The sequence below is a fragment of the Pezoporus flaviventris genome, unplaced genomic scaffold (assembly GCF_033815535.1).
Source record: "Pezoporus flaviventris isolate CSIRO_AGI_PZ_B2104156 unplaced genomic scaffold, CSIRO_AGI_Pfla_v1 ptg000063l, whole genome shotgun sequence".
NCBI classification, from domain to species: domain Eukaryota; kingdom Metazoa; phylum Chordata; class Aves; order Psittaciformes; family Psittacidae; genus Pezoporus; species Pezoporus flaviventris.
In genome coordinates this window covers 9,808,317-9,827,685 of record NW_026892611.1, presented here as the reverse complement: position 1 = coordinate 9,827,685, position 19,369 = coordinate 9,808,317, and the positions used below count along the sequence as shown (strand labels likewise).

The window sequence follows — 19,369 nt, the reverse complement described above, 5'->3', positions numbered from 1 at the left end:
CTTTCCTGCTTACAGGCAAATTTATGTTATCATAATTAGCCGCTCTGGTATAAATTATAGATGACAAATGTGTTAAGCAACCATGTTAAGTCATATCTATTTAAGTTAAAGCTATTTCCATTTTTTCTTTAGCAAAAATGATCCTTAAAGAAGCTGAAGTTTGTTAAAAGGCAAAACTTGTAACTCAACAAATTACCTTGCCATATGATTACCAGCTCTGAACACTGTTCAAAGAATACTTAATGGTAACAGCACATTAAAATAAGCTTATTGTAAAACAAGTAAATTCTCTGCCTCATTCCTCATGTCTATTCTCATATATATGTTACTATTTGTGTTTTTAAAATGTTCTATTCAGTCCTGTACACAAGATGCTTTCCAAGGGTAATCACATGTAATTTTATAATCTGTTAACTTTTTATCCCTTTAATTAACGAGATATGGTTAGATACCTGCCTTTGGTAACACATGTATAACAGTGTACCTTTTGGAAGAGGTTTAAGAACTGTTAATAACAAAGCCAATTTTATGTCGAGGAACTGCTATGCTGTTTACTCCTTCGCTCTCCGTAAGGACAGCTAAGTTCATGAATTAACTTATTACTTGAAATTCACTTGATTTTCAGGAGAAAAGCAAGTTGTTCTCTGTCTACCCATATTTCAGTTTCTGTTCTATTACACACCATTAGAAGCCTCTGTTTCTTCCATCAGATCCTTTTTTATTATTATTAAAAAAAGAATGATCCTATTTTCTGTTGGCTTCCAAGCTGGCTTCTTCCCCACTGCTTTATCCTTGTTTATCAGTTCCCCAGCTGATATTTGCTGTTGAGAGTGTTAGATACACAGACTCCTGTGAAGCTGTTCTAATTACCATCCCATGAATCAGTTGTCAAGTACTGCTTGTAAGTGGCAAGGCCAGCAGTCCCCTCCAGGAGATCAAGTGCATCCACTTACCATAACAATAGAGCACAATGGACAAACTACACACACAGCATTTAGCACAGTGGCATGAACATACAAGGCACTTCACAAAAACACACAAGAAAAGTCCTAATTCAAAAAAGGTTTATTATCCATAAAGCACTGGAGGAAGAACATACTGGGGGGGGGGGGGGGAGGAACAGGAGAATGTGTGGCATTAAAAATGCAGCAAGATGTTGGAATATTGTATTGAACACTGACTCATCACCAGACAGGGCAGCAGGAACAGCAGACAATACAGAAGTCTCATACTGTGAGAAACAGCTGCCAGCCTGTTTTTAAAGTTCAAATCTGAGGATTTCATATATATTTAAACGTACACAGTACTAGAGGCCAAACCTGCAGTTAGGCTGAACTGTGCAGTTCCAGATTTGCTGTTTCTTTTCAGGTGTCAGAAGCAACTCTTAATCACAAAACACTATACAGAAAGTTTTCCCTTAGACATGTTTCAGAATGTTCCATCTTCTTGATAAATACAAAATAATCAGATACAAGAACAGGGAAAAAAACTGTATTATCAGCAAATTAATCTGGAAATTAATATAGCTTTCTGTAAGAAAAATCCTCCATACTACTGTTACAGCATAACACACGGCATCTGTTTCTTTAAAGACATCAGAATACATATATTTATCACCAAGCTTCTAAAATAAAACAGAAAGCATATATCAGACTGTAACCTGTTCTGAGTTTAATCTAAACATGCAATAGTTATACTGTTATATATATATCATATATAATACATAGTGCAATAGTTATACTGTTACATATGTTATATATATTATATGTATATATAATAGTTATACTATACATTATACTTATGCTACTAAGAGATGTGGGAAAAGAGAGAGGTAGGAACAAAGGTTGAATATAAAATGGGTGTCCACATAAAAGCTACTTAAAGTTGGGTTTTTGGTTGATCTTTTCCCCAGCCAAATGAAGGAAGTAACATTAAGAGCAGGCTGATGGCTGCAGGGAGATCTACACCACTTTGCACATTCATTAAAAAAAAGCAAGCTAGTATAAGGATTGATTGTTCCTAACATTTTTGCTTAAAATTGACAGATCAATCCAAGTATAATTATGCGTAGGACATTTCTGTAGACAAATAGCATTAACTATCACATAAAAAAATAATTTAATTGTATTTCAAGCATTTATACGTGATACAATAGTTATCTCAATGAAGTACCCATTACTCTGAACTTGGCATCTCAGCATTTTCAGGTTATCTATCTACCTCATGTAATTTTATGATACAGATACATGGATTCCTACTATCCCTTCCTACATGGACTCGTATTTAACTATAGGTGAAGGCAAGCCATTTCCACTATCTGATTTGAACAGGATCATACACTAAACTTGTGATCAGCTGGGTACTGACAGGAACAGACTTCTCTGCTGCAGCCTCTAGAACAGAAGTTGTCCTCATTCCTAAAGTTTACCATAGGTCTGTCGGCAGAAAAGATGCAGCAAAATGCCTGTCACATAGGACACAGGAAAGGATCCCGTTATTAAGAGAGCTGACAGTTCTGCATTAAATAAATGAAGATCAAAACATCAATTCCAATATAGTAAAAAAGCAGCCTACTAAAAGGCAATGCAGATCAACATCTCCTCTCCAGTTCTGCACATTGCCACCACCTGGAACTTCGGGTGAACATTCAGGTGCTGCTACAATGACAGTTCATATGACAGACAAACCCCAGCTGAAAAGAGAATGGAAAGTTGTTTCCACTCTTGAGGCTGTATGGGGGAAAAAGTCTGAAAATACAAGTTTTTTTGACAATCCTGGAACAGACATTTGGACTGATGGAGGTCACAGGGTTTTTCAATTCTCAGTACTTTTGACAATCACAATGCCCACTTTTGCTCAATTAAATCAGAAGCTCCTTTGCTTTCTATCTGTAGTTGAGGGTCAGAAAGTCTGTGTGGTACATCAACAAGAAGAGGAAAATTTATGACTAGGTTTTACCCACATATTGGTGTTATCATAATACATACAACAAGATCAGCACCACCAGTTCGAAGAGAAAAGTAAAAGGGAAGGGGAATCCTTACAAATATTAAAATGCTTAGCAACCTCCAAATGACTCTTCAGTTTTGGCAGCAGATGGCTCTTCCCACATTCTGCATCACCAGCGGTACCCAACATGTTTCTACTATTGTGTTTTCTGCCTATGACAGCATTACTCACTCTTGTCAGCAGAACAGACTTTCTAGATTTATTTTGTTGGGTTTTGTTTCAAAATACACGAAGCTAAATAAAGCCACACAACAACCAACATCCCACCTTTATGTACTGCAGCATGCTGTGTTACATTGCTCCATTGGATGGCTTGTGGCATGCATGTCACTGAAGTGTAAAATATAGCACAAGCTGGCTTTTCAGCTGTGGCATGCTTTTGCAGAGAGACTGGAGTGTGACACACTTTCCACTTCACTGAGACATACCACATGTTACAAAACATAGCTGTCCCATCATATTTCCAGTTAGTTAATACAGGAAGATTAGCGGCATCTCAAGAGATTTGTTTATCTACAAGGCTTACTTGACCAGAGCTATCACTGAGGAAAAGTACATCTGGAGCTCCACTTTTCAGATCAGAATCATTGTTTTTGGTATATTCTGGGCTAGATTTTGTTCTTGTCTGTAACCAACCCGTCCTTTTATACAAAAGTTACAAACCTGCACTGACTGTCTTCCATCATTTCTGTAAATCTTGGAGAGCATGAGCAAAGATTAACTTGCCGGTAGAATGTAACTGCGTTTGTCAGCCTTATATCAAAGATGAACATTTCTATGATCAGCTCACTAAGCTTACAATCTGGTAGGTGTGTTTCTTCCATAAAATTAATTTAAGAGGTGCCCTTCCTACTGAAGCAGAATTTATCACTGAAATAAATGCACGTAATTTATGTTGTAACGAATGCTACACCGATCGTCAAGATCATACAAGAGGGACCACATTCAAAACCGTAGGGAGTTTTTGTATATCGAGAGACACAGCCACGTGTCACAGCTTAACAAAAAAACATCGCATATCTGGGAGCGTGATGCTGAGAGAAAACTGATGCTGAAGTATCTCAGCTCCAGCCAAATTTCACCAAGCACCTGCAGAACCCAAAGAGAACCTTCAGCTACCCCTAGATGTTATAAACGGCCAAGAGACATAAAACTCCGTATCAATACCATAGGGGTTTTTTTATTCCGAGGCACTTTGTATTGACAGCACTGATCAATGGCGTATCATAAGATGGCACAGTTAATTTAGACGGCAGTTGGTTACTACAGCATATGCATACTAATTGCATATATTTAAGGCATTATTAGTTACATTTAACGAAGAATCCTACCAAAAGCTACAAACAATCTGGGAATCAACAGAACTCATTCTTCTGAGGTGCACTACAAAGCTTTTTGGAAAATACACACCGAATCTTTGCTCGGCTGTTGTGTCGTGCTCCTCTGCAATCTGTCAATGTGAAAGGGCTCGACTTGTGTGTGACTGAATACTCAAGATTTACAAGATGTCTTTACCTGCAACTGTTAACATGGCCAAAGTATTATGAAGGACCAACTGTTTTATCCTGTTGATTCTTGTAACAAAATTCTTTACGTTTCAGGTTGGGGTTATTTTCTTTCTTTTCTGTGTTTTACCTTATGACTCATGGCTCTGACAGGCCTATTGGCATCTTCTCATCTCACATGTAAGCACCGCCAACAAAGCCAAGTTAAGCAAGCAGCTCCACACCCACCTGCCTCGCCATCCCAACTCCCATGAAAAACCACTTTTTGGATTCAACATTAAACACAAAACCTTGTACCAACCTGTTTTATCTCAAATAGGTTTGCTGCTGGTGTCATCAACAACATAAGCAGAAGCTAAGGGGATTGTGCAGCACTTCATCACCTCTGTATTAAGTAGCCTCTGCCTCAAACTGCATGACAGCAATCATTGTAAGACATCTTTCAGTTGCTTATGAGTCTACTAAACCTTAATTGTTTATATGCAAGTATATGGCTCAAATTACAATTTCTGAGAAGCTTGAAAACAATCCTGTTTCCAAGAGAGAATTAGAGGGGTTTAGAGTGCATATGCCTGAAGTTGAGTGAGATAAGCTTAGATCTTATGGCTAAAGCACTTGAAAAGTGCTGTGAACAACAAAGCCTCTATGAAGTTCTGGTCACATTAGGTAGGCCAAAATTTTCACAGATGCCTATTAATTATATGTTCTTAATTCTCCCCTGATTTACTTTATGACTTGACATTGCAGACCATGTCCTGCAGACGTGCAGAATCCTCACTGTAACTGAACTCACTGAAAGCTGGTTTGAACTTAGGGAATAGTACCTAAAAAGAATTACTCTGAAGGAGAAGCTCCATAAATAGCAAAATAAATAGCCTGCTCTTCCTGAAACTGGCTTTAAGGCTGAGCTCTTATATAAATTGCTTAACATCAAAAAAAAGAGTTAGCTTATGCTATAGCCTTTCTCTCAGTGAAGCCACCGACACAGCCGCTTCCTTTACTGGACCACTTTTCATGAAGTTTGGTTATAGTTAAATGCTATTATTATCAGCTATAAGGCTATTTCCAGGAGGAATTACTAAGGAAAGGCACACAGAAATACTGCATTCTCCCCAAAGAGTCATGTAACACAGCAGATGCTGAAACAGGAGACACTGTCCTTCAAACTGCGCAGGCAAAATGTATTGAAACATTTAGTGTTACTTTATTAATGCCTCATCTGGACAATGAGGTAATTATATTGAACAAATACTCTATTATTACTTAAATCACAATTAACTGCAAAACCCAGTTAGTGAGCAACCACCCAAAAATGTGGTAAGGGGTCTCCTCTGGTGATATCCTGAATGTATTACTAGTTAGAATTCAAAGAAAGAAGAGATTAAGCAGGCTCTTTCTTTGAGACCATACCTTACACGTTTTCACCAAGGAATGTTCTAAAGCTCTATTTTGAAGTACTCAAGAAAAATTCATGGCATTACGAATTTTAAGTTATTTGCAAATTTAAAATTTTAAACCTACCGAAATATATTCATTCTGCTTAAAAAAAAACAGATCAGAACTAAAGAAAAATAATAACAGATCAGATTTTTAATAGATTCCACTTATTCTGTTTTTATTGCCTTTTTCCATACTTCAGGGGTTTGAAAGAATCTAATCCAAACATGACTGCTTCAGCTCAGCAAACTCCCTTGATGTTTACTCTGTGTATTAAGTATTATTGAAGGAAAGAAAGAAAAGAAAAAGGACAAGAAGAGACCATGGTAAGAGAGAAAATGGCATTTAGTAACAGATGCAAACTTCAAATACTGTCAAGTTGCAGTGGATTATTCAAGTGGCAGCAATTGTGTAACAATACAGATACAAGGGCTGGAAGTTAATGCAATTTGCAATTAGCTGCTCAAACTAAGAGCATGAAGTGACAGCCATTGTTTAGGAAGAAACATTAAATAGCATATTTGAATTGTCTGAGAACTCAGTATCTGATGGTGTTCATATCCTCAGAAAAAGAGAACAAGTTCAGTCATCCCGAAATTTCTGCCTATTTTGCAATGCACTTTAAATCCTTTACGGTACCTAACATCGAAATAACCCGAGAACATTTAAGGAAAGAAAATATAATCCTCAACTGTTCTCTGGGTCTTTGTCACATTGATTTATAACAGTTATTCCTAAGACAGACAAAAACACCCAGATGCAAACAATTACTCTATTTTTGTAGGCAACAAGTGAGGTGGGTGGTAACTGAGAAATCTCAAAAAACCCTGTCACAATATTCCGCTTTTTCTTAAGTAACCCTCATCACACAACAAACGCTCGCCACATCAGAGACTTTCCAGGGCCTGAAGGGCCACTTTGATTCCAGACCGCTGCAGGCATTAGTGGGGACGTAATGAGGGTAAAAAGTTCAACCACAGTTCCATGTCTAGAGTGCTGCCAGAAATAAATTTCCTCTCATTCACTGGTTTCTACTGTACCCTCCCTGAGAAACATATTGAAAACACATTTATCTTTGTAGAGTTTGTTCCTCTTCTAATTAACTTTATAGCGTTTACAGTATTTAATAATTTAAAGTGGAATTTAAAGTGGCCCTGGAACCAGCAGCTCTGCCTGTAATGGCGCTGTGCATTATCTTTTCCCTGTAGTGCTTCTTCTGACAAGTTACTCAAGGAAGGTATGTGCTCCAGCTGGTTTTATCTAGCTGCGCATTTAGCAAACGGCTACTTCCTTCCCTCCATCTCCTCCCCGTATCATTACACGCACGGGGGGTTGGAACAGCAGTAAAATGAAACTATGCCTCAGCTTGGAAATCTGCTCTCCCAAGCCTCCACGCTATCCCAAGGATCGTTTAGAAAAGGTTTATCTTTTTACAGCATAATAAATCAAAGCTTTAGAAGGTCAAAATTACCCATAGTTCTCACCAACTGGTCAAAGTTTGACCCCAAATACCCATTTTCTTTCTTCCAGTTTTGATCCAAGATTAACAGTCTATTATAGTTCAGAGGTTATTTCTTACTATAGTACACTCAGACAAACATTTGGGATAGCAGAAAAACACCAGATCTTTCCTACCCTTGTATTCACAAATGGAAGCACTGCTTTATCCCATTCTCATTCTAATTCATGAGAAAAATTCACAGAATTACCAGTGAAAATTACTTCAAGATTGCAAAATTAGTTGAAGTACATTAATTATAGAAACAAGCTATAAGAAAAAAATCAGGGCTCTGAAGAGCTCCAAGATGAAGGGTGTTGCTACCTTTAGCACATAACAATCAAATCAAACATCACTAAAAGGAATTCAAACTACTTTATTCAGGGGTTGCGTCTCTCAGGATCTTAACAGCTACCACATAACCTGTTGAGACTAAATGCGTTTGTCCTACAATAAGCAGTGAGGATGATGTTTCTCATCTGCTAGAACGGAAGGAAATCTTTGCAAGGCAGTTGATAGGACAGCACACTTTGCAGTTAATGTTCTTCCAACAGTAAGAGCCTTTGGGGCTCAATCCCTCAGAGGTAACAGAAACAAGAGAGCTTTACTCAAAAGGTTCTCCTATACTTTTTAGGGCACAACCAGTCACACTAAGTTTGCTCTCTAGAAATTTAAGCAAAATGAATTCTGCATGGTCTTCAATAAAAGACCACAAATATTTAACAGATTTCATTAAATCTACTTCATGGTGTCCAATACAACTGAAAATCATAACCATCACCCAACGCATTTTGATGTGTGATCTGAAAAAAACACGCTGTAGTTTATCTTGACTGGATACACCCTTTACACACTCAACTGCATGATTCTGGCTCTGGCATAGGCATTTGCAATGGCATTACAGTAAAAATAACCCAGGGAGAGTTACTCGGAGCAGTGTGAGAACTGTGAACAAGAACTTCATTCATCATAGCCGATTTCCTTCTCTTGGGTGATCCTTCCAGAAAGCTTTGCTGTTTGTCTTTGACAAATCATTTCACAGCTAGCTAATTTTAAACATTAAAAGCCACAGACACTTCGAACTGGACACTGCATTTTAGCATTAACCAGTTACTTTGTCAGATAAGGAACGGGGTCATGTCATTCTAAAGTCTGAATGTGAGGAAATACTAACGCTTTAATGGAGTTGTTTCTATTCTTACTCATGTAAAGCTGCTTTCTACCTAAACCTTAACACTCCCACAAACACATTCCTGAGTTAAACTTGTGTTAAGGTTGGTAGGTTTTAATCTGCAGTAGCCATGTCAATAAAGCACGCTTCCTGAAAATGTGCTGCCAACTGATTTGCCTTGTAAACTGATCAGCAGGGGAAAAAAAAGCTGGCTAGCCAAAGTTACACATTTTGTTTGCTCCAACTACTCCTCCTCCTTTAATTTGCCCTTATTTCCTTTCTCCTCCCATGATTAAAAAAGATCACCTCTTGCTTCTCATGCCCTTAAATGACCTCCATCCAATTCTTCAAGTCATCCAAAATTTTCCATCACTTGACATCATTACATTAATATGCCTTTCTAAAAATGTATGCTAGAAACCTCACACATGCACCAGGCTGGCTGCATCGGTTACTGATTGAGATCCTTTCCTTCCATAACGTAGAAGGTTGAAAAAGCTGCTGGCCTCAAGCTTTTTAATCTTCTATAACTGATCTTTCAATGAGCTGAACTCATACAGTTACCTGATTACCATACATGCCTACATAGGATTTTGGCATAAATTCCCAATCTCTTATGCATCTGTATTTGGCTATTTGAACAAAGGACAAGTGCACCAAAGTGGCAAATATTTTTTGTAAGGATGGCTTAGAGCTGGCTTGCATTTCAAGATCTTCAAGACTCTTTTTTCCCCCATCTCCTGCTGAATGATTCATTAACAGAAGATTCAATAATGCTCTCCAGTAATGTGGGTGTTGGGACAAATCACTTACAGGATTTCCACCTTCTTTGTTTTGCTCTGTTAAAAAAGGGATGGGCAACAGAATAAAGCATTATAGCAAGCAAGGGAGACCACAGCTCATGGTTAAGGAGCTTTAGCAGCAAAGCTAGCCTAACAAATTTCAACCTCTGTGCTCATTGCCACCTTCCTGCTACAACGGCGTGCATCCCCAGTTGCACCTTGCAGTTTTGCATGCAAGTGTTTGCAAACCAGGTGACTGGAATAATCCACATCATCCAAAAATACACCCGGAGCATTATTTTTTACTTGGATTATTTCTGTCCTCTCCTTTACCGTACGGTTCTACAACCAGCCGAAGGAACACAGCCCAGTGATGCAGAAAGCGGCTGCGCAGGGGCAGCAGTACAAGCACATGAGGTGAGTAGGAATTTTAAGTTGTCTTTGCTGCTAGTCACTGAATCACAGCACAGAAGCCTCCCCTGCTGTAAGCCCACAGCTGTACTGATGCAATCCTTTAGCTAGACCAGTCTGCTCTTCATTACAAGAATTCTGTCCCCTACGTAAATTGCTCAGCTAATAAGGAAAAGCAAAAAAATCTTTAGAGTAGAAACAAAGTTTGGTAACTCATAATTAAGCATGATGGGGTAAATACTTGAGTCATCAGAACACTTGGCATCTGAGGAAAGGTAAATAGTAGGGTTTAAAGTCTTCAAAATGTTCTGTGCTCAGGAGAGGTGGTTTCATGTGTAAGACACTGCCATCACTCATCTTGATCTTCCCTGCACCTACGCATGCTTCCCCCCCCCCACACCTCCTAGTGTGGTCACTTCTATTTTGTCAGTTTTCGCGTTACCTATGTTGCCTAGCAAAAGGCAGGTCTGCAATCACGCTCAAAACCATGATTCCTTTCTTAATAATCTAAAATAAAACAAAATTATACTGGTCAATTTCCCCTTAAACTTCTCCATTAGCTAAAATGAAGCATTTACTTGAATTAAGGTAACTATATGTTTATATTTGAGCAGAACAAAAAGTACGTCAGATATAATGTGGACCTCTCTAGTCTATTCAAAGGTGTTCTATAGATCCAATGTGTTCCTATGGTAACAACCACCCACATGGGAAACACAGGAGTATATACTTGGTCTTATCTAGTTATCTTCAAACTGAGTAGCTCCAAACAGGACACAATGACTGGTCCTGGCAGGCAGTTCTGTGGCCAACCCTCTACTGTTTTGAGAGGAGGGAAGAGGGGAGAAATTGTGTTCAGTTTAGAGATTACTGATCTCGATGTTTCACCACCTAGAAAATTAATTAATACATAGCAAACCCCATCAATTCATTTTGTGGGTGTATAAAGCTCTACCTTACTGCCACAAACAAAGCAAGATGCCTCTACCAAATGCCACAGAAAGTAAATTTATGCAGATGTTCTTTCCTTTTCGGTTTTCCTTTAATTTGCAAATCTTGTAATCTAAGACTGAAGTTGACTGAACCAACATCTAAACCGGCACAGCAGTATCAGCCAAAAAACACAATCTGTTTCCCATTTATGTGTCAAGACTGCATCCTTTTGGGGGCTGCATAAACTATTGTTTTGAAAAGATTATACAGCGAACCACAGACCGGTTTGGGTTAGAAGGGGACCTTTAGAGCTCATCTAGTCCAACCCCCCTGCTAGGCATTTCAGACATTTTACTAGACGGAAAATCTGACTTTTAAAATGCAAAAATGTGTTTACCAAAAGCTAGTCAGAACCTCAGACACAAGGCAGAGGTGGACATCTTTGCTGTAAAGATACTCCTTGTGGGGATCACAAGGGTTGAGATCAGTGGCAAATCTCCCTCGACAGAATTTTTACATAAAACAAGTGCCAGAAATTTACAAGTGCAAAGTTTAACATTTTAGACACAGGAGAATTAATTTTCTAGAGCAGGTTCTCAACCGTGACTCTAACAAAGAAGTCGGGATTTAAAATTAACCAATACTAAAATAATGTTAAGACCTTAACAGTGATATTCAAAAGAATCAGTTTTATCAGCATGTATCAGTGACTACTGTATTAGGTTACATTACAGAGAAGATGCAAATCAAAGTTACCAAAGTTCCTCAAAATCAAATTCTAAGTTAATTCATTGTTAAATCTATTTTAATCTATATTAACAAGATATTTTTATTCCTCTCAAAAAATCTGTAATTCAGTAAAACATTAGGGGATATCCTGGGTAAACTGTTGTATTTCTACACTACCAAGGAGATCTTTCACTGTGTAAGTAACAATGAAGAAAAATTCAGGAATGAAACATAAACCTAAACATTGATTTTAGGCAAAGATTAGCTTGCATAAAGTACTTTTAGACCCTTCTTTGTTTCATAATGAAGGAAAGAAGTGTAAGAATATTATCAGAGATAAAATCATTTATTAATTTGTTTCCATTATAAAACACATGGCACATTAGAGAGTGAAAAATACTGACGTTATTTAACATAAATGATATTTTAGGTTATCGATTCGTAACTATTTGAGAATTTCTGGATTCCAGATTGGCAAATGTTCTACATTAAAAAGGATACCTTTCTATCCTATTTCTCTCATTATAGTCTATTTGCTTTACAGCTAAAGCTAAAGCAAAAGAGAAGAATTTCCTGATGGTAACCACTAATGCAGACTAGCGGTCAGAACCAGGAAATCCCGGCTCCTAACTCGAACGTGTCAATATCCCATTGATACAGACCTAAAAGATAAAATACTATTAAATGATAGCACAGTCTATCTAGATAAGAACTCTATGCTATCAGATTTACATTATTTAATGTTTTAGCACCTTTAATGCCTAAAATTTGCTTGTGGAATTTTCATGCACGCTGAATTCAAATTTCTCAAAGATTTCTGTACACATTTGAACATACGTGCACAAGTCCATAAAATCACAAAACATCATCAACACATCTGTACGTACAATCACTCGTCCATCACGCAGGACTGTGTCCACAAGGTATTAAGAGTTCTAACACCTGGGTTTTCTTATGGTCAAAAATGTGATCATTTACAGCAATTCCTAAACTCTAATGAAGATTTTAACAACCTACTGATGTTTTATAAGCCAGGTGTAAAATGCATTTATTCTTCACCTTCCATCCAAAAAAAGAACAACTTCAAAGCACTTTCTAGAGGAGCTACTGAAAATGGATTCTGCATAAATAATTGCCAGGAAAAACAATTTCAGTTAGAGTATTGTCTCCAGATACAGCAGGGTCCAAACTTATTCTTCAACAGTAAGTCATAGGGCCAGCCACGAAATCTTCCAAAATGTGAACCACGTCCCTTATTTATTAGTAACAGACCACAACAGAAACTTATTTGGAAATGTCCAAATTACCAGGGCTGTTCCAGGAACAAGTGTGAGCAGAGCAAACAGAAGTCAGAAACTGTGAAGAATTACTAGGGAATGTAACCAAATGATGATGGAGGCTGAAGAATTTGAACTTCTCTTCCCTAAAATCATTCTCCTTTTGACACATATTAGATAATGACCTGGGTGAAATTTGATTGGGAAAAAGCCAGAGGACTATGGAAGTAGCAAAAACACTTCAGGAGATCACATTTTTCACCTGGTGTCCCAATGAGGTTAGGGAAAGAGCAGGCAGGGCTGTGCTGGTGGTACTGGTTTCTTGTGAGACCATATATTTCAAAGATAAGGACACTGGCCCTATTGTCATAACCATGTCCAATCTCATTTAGTTTATGTTAAAGAAGGACAATGTAGTTTAATGCATCAGTGTAACAGACTGTGCCTTGGAAGACTTGGATTTCACTTTCGGATTTGCTTTGAGCCTAAAGTTGCATTTGAGAAAACACACAGTTTACCTTTCTGTTCAACAAGAAATAATTTAGTGTCAGTACTACACGATTTCACTCATTATTTCACCTGCCATTTCAGCAGACAGAATAGGCCTCCTATTCCCCACACATTTTCACTAGTGTGCTGGCAGCTGCAGGGCTTCATGCCACAGCCAGCATGATCTCCAAAGCAAGTGAAGAGATGGCTGTAGTGAATACATCAACTGCTTTGGAATAAATGCTCTAGAGTAAATGCAGTATTTTCTTCAGATACGTGATTATACAAGGTGTTTTATCTGTTTACAAGCATTAGGATAGACAGGAAATGATGTTAAACACAAAACCTCCAGTTAAGAGCAGAACTAAAATTGCAATTCAGGTTCTGAGGCCATTTGTAACACAGCTATTTTAGTGGTCTACACAAATTCTGCTTTATGCATAACAACCATTATATAAATGTAATCAAATGAGCTATGAATGTAACAAAAAAAAAACAAGTGTAATGCTTGAGCCAATATAAAAGGAGTGTGACTCCAGATGAGGGCAAACTATCAATAAACTCTTCACTTGAAAGCTTCTGACAAAACAGGTCATTTGCAAGGACTCCTTCAAAAGTCATTTGCAATGAACAGTAAATGTAGAAAAATGTTTCAGCATTTTCTGTTGCACATTTACCACCACAAGCGAACTTGTTCTTTATTAAATGGGTACACAAGAGCCTGTAACACAGCCACCTTTGTTATGAATGATGTGCTAGCCTTCTGGTCGCAGTGGAAAGCCTGATTTAAAATCTTCTATTTGCAGATATTTAACTACTCATAAATAGTTACACAAATCAATCCGTTCACTTCGAAAACACACATGCATTTTTTTGTAGAAAAGCAGAAAGTACCAATAATCTGAATTATTTTCATTAACTGAGTAATAGAGCAACAGTGAAACAAGTTTGTTCATTTCTCAGGTATCTCAGCTTCTAAAGCAAGGGTATGAAGAGAAGTATTTTTTTCCACCCAACATATCCTTTACATATATAAATACACTGCATTAACACAGAAACTCCTAGAAGAGCAATATTTGCATCTGCAGTTAAATGCACTCTTATTTAGAAAAAGTTATTCATGAGATTACATCCATTTACAGGGCAGGGGAAAAGGAGAACAGTCACCATAAACAGCTTTGCAAGCTGTAAACGCATCAATAGAAAGACATGTCACTCCTCTGCATACGTGGTTTTTGTTTTAAACATTTAAGGCAGGTAACTTTAATATTCTAGTTTAACACAGTACTGATACATACAGAGAAATGTACAGAGACCTCACAGTCTTCTTCCACACCCAGAGTGATTAAATTCTTAACTCAGAAAGGTGCGGCATGGAGTTAGTCTTACAACTGCACAAAGATTTACTTCAACTGTTTAGCCTTTGGATCGCTGTGTAGAGGATTACCCTCGAAAAGCAAGTATTTCCCTGTAGGTATATATATAAATCCTCTGCATTGTTTTTATCAACATATCAACCATCAAAATCTTACGGCCCTCTTTTGTAAGAAAAGCAATACAACAGCGCTGTCCAGAGAGCACAAGACCAGACTGTTAACTTATTTTCCTAATTCAAAAGAAGTGGATTTAACAAGTATTTTGCTAATAAACAATGAATGGCTGGAACAACAAACTTGCTCGGTGCTTGTAATTCACAACTGCTGCTTGAAAGCATCTTTTAGCTACTTTTTAAGACACAGAGATTGCTTTAGCACTTATCAATAATAATTCTGATCAGGATTAATATCAGAAAAGGCTACTCATACAGTTGTGATTACACTGAGACAAAATAAACTTGAAACACCTCTTCAGCTATTTTATATCAAGAGTCTCTACTTTTTACTCCTTTTGAAATGTTTAAGTCATAGGCAAATGGGTGCTGACACGCTGAAAAAAGTTTCAAAGCACTTCACAGTGTTACCCCATGAGCAAAACAGGAACAGAGCTTTAAAGACGTAATCTACCAGCGTTTTTCAGATGACATTACAATTGATACATACAACTTTCTTCATGAAAAACATCCTTACCCACAAGATCCAATGCTTTTGCACACACCAAGCAGGGGCCGCTTCTCAGAGAAATTATCACATTTCTGAGCACCTAATAAGAGGAAAGAAAGAAAAAGCAAATCACTATATTCAGTTTGTGTTACCTTTCAAAGTGCAAGTGCGCATGCTGTGGGGGCCCAATAGTTTGGAAGGATACTGAATATATAATACAAAACTAACAGCCTGTACAAGATTAGTGATAGGAATACAAATAACAGGCAGAGTCAAGAACAGTGGAAGAACTGTTCTCGAAAGAAATGGCAATGAGCAACAAAACGAGCAGCAAAATCTTGCTAGGATTTTGGAGTTATTTTCCTCCTCCCTTCAGTTGGGGTTAAGGGTTCTGGAACTCTTAACAGGTAATTCTTGCTCACTTTTCATTGTGTTAACAAAGTTGTCAGTAATGAGACTGTCACTAACTCTGGTCACACATATTGGTTTCCAGTTTCTTCTACTGAGGTGTAAGTGGAGTGGAAAAGTGTTAACCGTAAAAGCGCAGTGTAAGCACAGCCACACTCTGGAGCACCTGGCAAGGTGGCTGCCAGCGTCTGCACAAAGCACACCCATGCTTACAGCCCATGCCCTGGCCTAAGGAAATACCAGATTCAATTCAAAAGAGTCCTCGGTAAGTTCTGCCACCAAGCGATTTAAGCCTTTAAGAAAGCAATTTCCAGCGAGACGCAGGCTATGCCTGCAGTTCACTCAGAGTGAAAGCACAGCTCTAATGCTAAATCCCATCTACTTTTCAGGTCAGCTTCACCAGGTAACACCAGCATAGTCCCGCAGCAGAGTCTGGCACAGGCTTGTCCTCTGCTCTAACCAAGGGGCTGAGACAGTTCTGCCTGTCACGGATCCGTGCATGCCGCCACCGGAGCTGGCAATGAAAACCAGCTCTCCGCCTCCCCAAACTGCAGTCAAACCTCCAGCCAGAGGCATCAAACTGTTAAATATGCCACACTTCTTAAAATGGGGGGTTCAAGGTTTTTTAAACGTTGTGTTATTGCCACCTAACAGAAATAAAACTGAGTACAAAAAATAATCTCTCTTCTACTCATGAATAATGTTTTACTGAATTAAAGGGTATGCTTCTACCCAGCTTAGACAACAGATTAAAAACCACCACCACTACTACTCATTTTCCTTCAGCCTTTCCTATTTTTTCTTTCAGCCTTTGCCTCTTTAATTATCTATCTATAGGTATTCATGTGTATGGTGAACAATGGAATTGTGCTTTTTTCTCCTCCATTATACACCAAACCCTTTGATCTATAAAGAATAATAGTGATACAGTGTGCTCAAAATTCAATTCACAAACAGGGGTGTACTGCACTAAATCAATTCTTCCGAAAGGCACAACAATTAACAATATCCATTTTCACATGACAGACCCTGTTAATTATTAATAACTCCGGTACTTGCCATTAATTTGTAACAAAAACTGTTCAGTGCTCTCATCTGTACATGGAGAAGTCTTCCCTCCTACACATTTGGGTATTTATAAAGTCAAATGGGTCCCATCAATAACTTCACCATCAACAATAGCTTTACAAGTGATCTAAACCAGCCAAATGTATTTTCCTTCTATTCCTATTATTTCAAGGTCTTTTATGAGTCACACCTGTACTGTATGTACTGACCTGTGAATTGATAAATGAAACATATAGTTTTCTTAAGAATCTGGCAGCCACTTTGTGTTGTACAGAAGAACTCCATTTGTTTCTGTTCACTTAGCTAGTCCCTCAGCATTAAGGGTGAAACGCTGACTACCAAGAGTTCTGACATTGATTTAAGTGGAGCCAGGATTATACCTTAAGTATTTAACAACACTTTATTTGGGGTATTTCTCTTTAGCCAGGATATATTAGAGACATGATTTCATACATTTCTTTATGCTCTAGTTCCAAGTTTAATGACAAGGAAGGGAGAACAAGGGGAAGGAAGGTGGTGGAGAGTACACGGGAAACAACTGCACAAAAGGAATGCCTGGTTTTAATACCTACAATGGAGACTTGCAAAATTTGTACAATAGGTGCTTAAACTTCTGATTTCTGATTTAAATGAGACCCTCATTTAAAAAAAATCCATTTTCTACTTCAAATACATACCCTCAGAACGTAAATATTAATGCTGTAGAAAAGGATCATTACTTTGAGGACTCTGCAGGGCATTAAATCAGGTTAATAGCAGCCCCATTCATGCGATTGCAAAAAGCAACATGTGTTGATCTCTCTGCAATGCTTAATGGAGCCCGCAACCTTTCTTGTTCTGCGGTGGGGTTTAATCTCCCAGGTTATGGTGGATTAATTTTCATTTGTAAAATTGTGTTTATTTGCATGTGGGATGCAGTGACACTGCACACACCTGGCTCCACACACGGTGTTTAACAGAGTGCAGCGGGATGATTGAAATGAAAAACAGCCAGCTAAATCCCTCCAATACAAAAAGTATTGAAATCCTGTTGCAAAGTCTTTTTCCTAAACTCCTTTTATTCTAAATCCTTTTAATTCTGTCATATAACACTGCAGCATTTACAAAAAGCTGAAAATCCTGACAAATCACACAATTAAAGTAATGAAAACTGCCCTTCCTGCCAATAAGGCACCACCTTATCTACAGCTCCATTTAGCTAAATGATACATGCTCTTTAACAAAAAACCAACAAAACAACTAACTTCAGTTAAAATTGAAAAAACAAGTATCTGAGGCTAAATGAAATTTCATACAAATCAACATGTGGAACTTTATGGAGTCAAAAGGTTACCCACACATAAGCTCCAAGCAGTTTATGTACTGTACCTCTGATGAAACTGTGAATAGCTATCTCTTGGGCCTCCCTAAGGCCTCTCAATAATGCCAATAATAATAGTAACAGGCAGGAGCAGCACACCTTTCTGAAGAGCAGAAATGAAACCCCAGTGAGTTCCACAGGAACTCAAGAATTACTCAAAACTACACAAAGTCCCCTCTCTTCCCTTGGGTAAGAAACGCACTGTACAAATGTTAAATTCTGACCTATTTAGCAATAGTATCCGTGCACAATGGAGTATATCTGTCTGCTATGTAATTCCACTGATCAAGTTCCATCACAGCCATTTAGTACCAGTGCATCTCCCGTTCAACTAAACTCCTCTTATTTCTGTTACTTCAAATTGTGTGACACTTGTGGTCCTGCCCTGTAACAGCGCAGTAGCCAGCCAGTACCTGGAAATACATCAGGCCACATGGCTGGCATTCCCTATGTATGGTTTCCACTCCCTATTTTCCTGCCTTTTGGGGGGGGGGGGGGAAATCTTTCTTAACATTTTTTCATCACTACCATTTTGTTTCTGCTTTTTACTGAACACAAGTGCAAAAAAGCATATGTGCTACTTGAAACAGATGCAAAGAGGCTCGAGTCAGTCCTAAGCATAGTGTGTGAATTCTCCTCAGCTTCAGGGTAGCATCTCTAAATTCTCTTTTTTACTGCACAGATAAGCTTTAACTGCATTACTCGGTACCAAATCTGACCAATGATGCTGCCACTGCTGTCCTCATGCCAGAACTTCAGGTGCTCCTTTAGGATTAATGTTCTAGACACGACCATCATATGATTCCACCTCCTTTAACTCCCACCATCACCCAGACGTGTCAAGTTTCAATGTTCCTCTCCGGTACCTGCATCCTCATGCCGTTTCTCACATCCTCCAAAAGTTACCACCTTAGAACCCGCTTCAATTCCAGATGATTTTCATACCTAGTGCTTCCTTGGCCCACCCCACCCTCCCATTTCTGAGATAAGACAGCAACGTCGCAGGAAGCAGTGGTGGGAGAACTTAGTCTGGGCACTTCTATCAGACACACAGCTATGAATGTTTATAGAAAGTTGGTCTTTCTTCTGCACAGCACCATAGTTGTATTCTCTAGTAACTACATAGTTTCTATATGAAAAAGAATTACAAGATGACCTTGAAATACTTACTAAAGATCTATGTTTCTGAAGTCACACATTAACTGAAGGCAGCTAGAAATACTTCATTTTTATTGAATCTTGTATGAAATAAA

The 19,369-nt window shown here is 38.2% G+C and overlaps 1 protein-coding gene across 14 annotated transcripts in view; it reads right to left on the bottom strand.

Annotated features, from left to right (window-relative positions):
- BCAS3 (BCAS3 microtubule associated cell migration factor) overlaps positions 1 to 19,369 on the bottom strand; it is a 361,836-nt gene that overhangs the window by 319,273 nt on the left and 23,194 nt on the right. For all 14 annotated transcript variants that reach the window (XM_061470541.1, XM_061470542.1, XM_061470543.1 and 11 more), the window contains one exon: positions 15,308 to 15,380. In XM_061470541.1, coding sequence (XP_061326525.1) covers positions 15,308 to 15,380 — 73 coding nt within the window. The remainder of the gene's footprint in view (positions 1 to 15,307; positions 15,381 to 19,369) is intronic.